The 5,610-nt window shown below is 31.7% G+C and overlaps 1 protein-coding gene and 1 non-coding gene across 2 annotated transcripts; both read left to right on the top strand.

The window, feature by feature from the left end:
* Positions 1-2,616: 2,616 nt before the first annotated feature.
* Positions 2,617-4,432, top strand: LOC130966106 (F-box protein At5g62510-like). The gene is made up of 2 exons (XM_057890871.1): positions 2,617-3,936; positions 4,042-4,432. Exons 1-2 carry the CDS (start codon positions 2,853-2,855, stop codon positions 4,071-4,073), a joined length of 1,116 nt encoding a protein of 371 aa, XP_057746854.1. The 5' UTR covers positions 2,617-2,852; the 3' UTR covers positions 4,074-4,432.
* An 823-nt stretch (positions 4,433-5,255) lies between these two features.
* On the top strand, positions 5,256-5,326 carry TRNAG-GCC (transfer RNA glycine (anticodon GCC)). The gene has a single exon. It is a non-coding gene; the product is annotated as a tRNA-Gly (tRNA).
* The last annotated feature ends 284 nt before the right edge of the window (positions 5,327-5,610 follow it).

Below are 5,610 nucleotides of genomic sequence, written 5' to 3'. Positions count from 1 at the left end.
CTGAAGTCTATTTTTATGAGTTTAAATAAAGTTTATTTCATTTTTTTATGAGTAGATTTGTCAGCATTTAATTTTCATGAATAGAAATAAAAATTTACTCTAAAAATATTTTAAGCGCATAAGTAGAATTAGTATAAAGTCTAAATCGTATTCTATTCTATCCATTGACAGCCCTACTTGATAGGAGATAATTTGTCTGATTATAAGACACTAACTTCTTACACAATAACAATCGTATCTTCCAAATTACAAGTTTTTACCGAAGATAGGTATTGAACTCTGTTTGTACACTTCTAAAGATTGAATTTTTTTATAAATAAATAATTTAATTATTTTATTTATCAAAATATAAAATTTGTAATGTATTTATCAATTTACATCACATTGATTTATCCCGTTTACAGTATAAACGAAATAATTATGAATGTATCTCGTTTACATATAAATGAGATATATTCATAATTATTTCGTTTATGCTATAAATAGATATGTGTGTTATTATAAAATAATTATGATTAAAATAATATCAATTTAATTTTCGTTTTTATTTAATTCCATTTTTAAAAGTTATAGCTTAAAACTGCTACGCTACATATTTAAAATTAGTAATTTGAAACTGTACATTTGAAATCGGTACATTATTTTTTTTAAAACAACCTATTTATATAATAATATCTCATTTTTCTAATCATACTTGCAAAAAATCGCATCAAAATTCAATCTCTAAAATATTTTTTGAGAAATATATATTTACCGTTAGATAATTGTCGCGTTTTAAAATTATTTCAGTTCATTCTTATTGTTAGTAAAATTCAGGTGCATTTTTGTCAGCGATAAAATTATTCGAGTGCATTTTTAGTAGTGTACCCGAATTTAAAATTCAAAATATCTCCACTATCTTTCAATACAATAAAGCTCCACATCCAAGTGATTTAACCAATAAAGTTCAACCAAGTCTTTTAGATTCACGCGCTTCTTCTTCTTGTTTCAAATTTATGCACGCACATTCTTATTCACCCCTGATACTACATTGTCGTCTTCTTCTTCTCCTCCTTCCTTTTCATCATCTTCCTCCATTATCATCATCATCATGATCATCATCGTTATCGTCATTGTCCTTTTCTTCTAATACGTATCGTCGTTATCGCTATCGTCGTTATTGTTATCGATATCATTGAATTTTTGCCATATTGATGATATTGTCTGATCCAAAATTGATTTGGATGTATTTTTGTTCAAATTTGACTTAGTATGTGTTTGTTTTGAAACAAGTTTGTTTGTGTATTGTCATCATTAAATAATTTCGGTTCATTCAGAATTTAATTTTCGGTTCATTTTGGATGTAATTTCGTTTTATTTTTTAGTGAATTTCTAATCATTCAATTTTGTTTGTGTGCTTGTTTTCAAACACAATCATTAAGTAATTTCGATTCATTCTATATTTAAATAAGGTGCATTTTGGTCTGTACTTGTTTTGAAACGAGTTTCTTTGTGTATCGTCATCATTAAGTAATTTCGATTCATTTGAAATTTAATTTTTGGTTCATCCGGGATGTAATTTCCATTCATTTTTGAGTGAATTAAGGTACATTTAGTTTCGTTGTTCTACACAATTCAAAACCCTTCCTCCATTTAGTCTTGTTGTTCTGCACAATTCAAAACCCTTCCTCCTCACATCCACTCTTGAGAAGAATAAAATCAAGAAAAAGAGAAAAAAATCAAACAGAAAAAAGAAACAAGAATAAAAAATTCCTCGTCATATTCTTTTTCTTCTTGTCTTATTCATCTTCTCCTCCTTATTTTTCCTTTTCGTAATTCTTCTTATTTTACCATTTTAATAATAATAATAATAACATGAAAAAATAAACAAAGAAAAAGAAATGCATAATGCTGCAAAATCACTTGATGAATTTGGATGTGTGTTTTGTTCATGATTCAATTTTGTTTGTGTCCTTGTTTTTTAACGCAATTATTAAGTAATTTTAGTTCATTCTTGATTTAAATAAGGTGCACTTGGTCTGTGCTTGTTTCGAAACGAGTTTGTTTGTGTATCGGCATCATTAAGTAATTTCGATTCATTCTAAATTTAATTTTTGGTTCATTTTGAATGTAATTTCAGTTCATTTTTAAGTGAATTTCTGATTATTTAATTTTGTTTTTGCGCTTGTTTTCGAACGCAGTCATTAAGTAATTTCGATTCGTTCTGAATTTAAATAATGTGCACTTGGTCTGTGCTTGTTTTGAAACGAATTTGTTTGTGAATTGTCATCATTAAGTAATTTCGGTTCATTCGAAATTTAATTTTCGGTTCATTTTAAATGTAATTTCGATTTATTTCTAAGTGAATTAAGGTACATTTTGTATTGTTGTTCTACACAATTCAAAACTCTTCTTCTTTATTTTTTACTGCTTCTTTATCTTATTTTTATTTTATTTTGTTATAATTTTTTTTTGTTTCAAGAAGAATAAAACTAAAAAAAAGAGAAGAAAAATCAAACAAAAAAATTATAATGCTGCAAAATCACCGTAAAGAGGAGGATGAAAAAAATATAATACAAACAACATCAACTAAAAAATGACGATGATAAAAAAAATACGAAAAAAAAAAAACGAGAAAAAAGAGGAAGGAGATCGCGAAGAAAAAGAAGAAGACCACGACGCGCGTGTAATAATTTTTGTTAGTGTTGAGTCTGTTTTATTAAACTTTGATGGCAATAATATGCTTGGATGCATAGCCTGTTTCTAATAATGGTATTCTCTCTTATTGAGAAAGAGAAAAGCTAGTTACTTTACTTTAAGCAACAGTTAGGATTTGTGGAAGGAATCGCAGAAGAAAGGATTGATTGGCTTCAATGGGTGAGAACGGTGAGATTTTTCCTGATGATGTGATGATAGATATTCTGAAAAGGCTTCCAGTAAAATCTTTGATGCGATTCAAGTGTGTCTCCAAGAATTGGGAGAATCTCTTCAGAACCCCTCATTTCACGGCACAGCACCTTCGCCACTCAATTCAGAATCGTTTTCTTCTTCTTCAGAGAATTCAACGTTCTCCTACTTCCCCAGTGTGCTCCACTCCAACATCCTTCTGCTTAATTGGACCTGACCTCAGTGTTCACGAGCTTGAATTTCTCAATTTCGCCTCAAATGGTGCCAAGATTGTGGGTTCCCGCAATGGCTTGCTGTGCTTACGTCACACCGATCACGCTCTTTCCATTTGTAATCCAGCAACCAGACAAGTCACACAGGTACCTCGAACCCTAACTGATGTCAGGACTCTTTACTATTTTGGATTTGGCTATAGTCCACTTGTCAATGATTACAAGATAGTGAGAATTTGTGTATGTGAGTCTTATGAGTCTGATGATGATGATGATAATGAGGGTAATGATGGAATTGTGGTTCTTGATGACATTCATGTTAACCAAGTGGAAGTGTATTCCTTAGCTAGTGGGTCATGGAGACAAGTTGATGCTAGCAATTTGCAAAATTTATGCTTGGTATCGAATGCTATTGCCGCCGGTGGAGGCATGTTTTGGAAGGCCACCACGAGCTCCGATCTCGAGTCCAGTCAAGATCCTGATGAATGTTTGGTTTCATTCGACGTTGGACATGATGTTTTTAGGTTGTTAAGAGGTCCTGAATCACACCCTTTGCCCACTACTTACTCCTCTACCTCTGTGCTAGCAGAATACAATGACAAACTTGTTATGTTTCATCAGTTTATGATGGGAAACTTCCATAATTTTATGATGGTAAATGGTGAAATTTCTCTGATTGACTTGTGGGTATTGGATAACACTCATACATATGCAGCTGAAGGGGAGAGATGGATTAAACGATACAGGGTAGGGCCCTTTTCAAGGATAATATATCCAATAAGTATTTGGAGAGATCAAATTGTTTGCCACCAATTGCTCGAACATGTTGATGAATCTGGTATAGTGAAAACTACTCTATCCATCTTGAATCCTTACAGTCGTGAGTTAAAGAATCTACCAGCTCACAGAAATGAGAATTATTATGTTTCTTTCAACTATGCAGAAAGTCTTGCATGTAGCCAACATTCAGCTTGAACAGTAGTCTCCATTTTCCGTTCACAAGAGAGGCTTGACTTGTCTAGCTCCTGTAAAATACCAATTAGGGTGAATAGAAATTTCAATCTCGTGCATTTTGGATGGGATATTAGTTTTTTAATTGTGGTACACGGGAGACATCAGACTATCAGAGCTACTTGTTTCAATCTTTGTAACCTTGTTTTACAGGTTTGACCATGGATAGTTTTTATTGTTATATAAATCTGTTTGCCTATCATTTTAGACTGTTGAACCTTTTAAAAAGGAATTTAGGAATGTATTGAAAAGTTTAAAAGTTTATTGGTATACGACACATTTTTTGGGAAATGGAAGATTGAATATTCATTTTGGTCCTTGAACTTATGAGAGTGCTCAACATATTGATGATTTATTTCTGAAACCTTCTAAACAACTCTTCTACTTTTTTTTTCCCCCTTTTTGTTTGAGAGGGGCAAACTTGTTTTGAGTCCCAGTGTATCCGAGACATCATTGAAAAAGAAGCACAAGATATTTCAGATGCTCCTACTTTTATTTTTCCCTCTCAGGAAATAAGAATAATGTGGTTTTCATCTGTAACTATGTGCGCTCATCTTTGTCATTGTTCTTTATACTGAGTTAAGCACTACTTTTGAGATATGACATGTATTATATTCAACTATAATTAACTCAATTTTCATGGATATTGAGCAAGAGATTTTTCTATAGTTAATTATTTGTTGACTTTGTGAAACTCTTTCCTTGCCCTCATTGAGTCATTTGATGCTCATTTCAACCGACTATGCAGATAAGTTTTTCTACTATGTGATGAGTTAAAGAGTAGTTGTACTTTGCTCGCATTATTAATTGTTTTGGGAGTTGTATTTTTTATACTTTGTTTATTGCCAATTCATCTACCCTATATACCAGTTAACCTATGTGGAGAAGAATCAAGAACGCATGTACCACCACTTATGTTATTCTTCTCAGGGAATAAGGAGCGACATAAAATGTTCGAAATTTGAATCTTCTGATTAGTGAATTATGTAGTAAATAAATTCATTGACATTTGGAAAATAGTTACATACATAAATTAGCATAAAACTCTCCTGAACCTTTGTAACCTGAAAAACGGAAAAACGTAAGGGAGAATGCGAACTTTTTAAAACAATCTATATTTAGGCGTTGAAAATAGGTATTCAATTGGCACCAGTGGTCTAGTGGTAGAATAGTACCCTGCCACGGTACAGACCCGGGTTCGATTCCCGGCTGGTGCATATATCTCTTTTTAAAATTTTATACTACTACACTTTGATTAAATAAGGTACACAAAGGCCTAGAGTTCTCGCTATTCGATACTCACTTTATTGCATTTTCTTTTTATTTGGTCATGATACTTACTTTATGAAAATTTTATACTACTACACTTTGATTAAATAAGGTACACAAAGGCCTAGAGTTCTCGCTATTCGATACTCACTTTATTGCATTTTCTTTTTATTTGGTCATGATACTTACTTTATTGCATAAAGCTTCGCTACATCTCATTACATTGTTTGTT

The sequence above is a fragment of the Arachis stenosperma genome, chromosome 3 (assembly GCF_014773155.1).
Source record: "Arachis stenosperma cultivar V10309 chromosome 3, arast.V10309.gnm1.PFL2, whole genome shotgun sequence".
Classification (NCBI taxonomy): Eukaryota; Viridiplantae; Streptophyta; class Magnoliopsida; order Fabales; family Fabaceae; genus Arachis; species Arachis stenosperma.
This window is presented reverse-complemented; position numbering and strand designations above follow the sequence as displayed.

What these genes read in the sequence shown, in the direction of transcription:
- LOC130966106 (XM_057890871.1), top strand. Translation starts at nt 2,853, where the DNA reads ATGGGTGAGAACGGTGAGATTTTTCCTGATGATGTGATGATAGATATT. An exon ending in CGAACATGTTGATGAATCTG is followed by an intron (nt 3,937 to 4,041) that starts GTATAGTGAAAA and finishes TCAACTATGCAG; the next exon opens with AAAGTCTTGCATGTAGCCAA.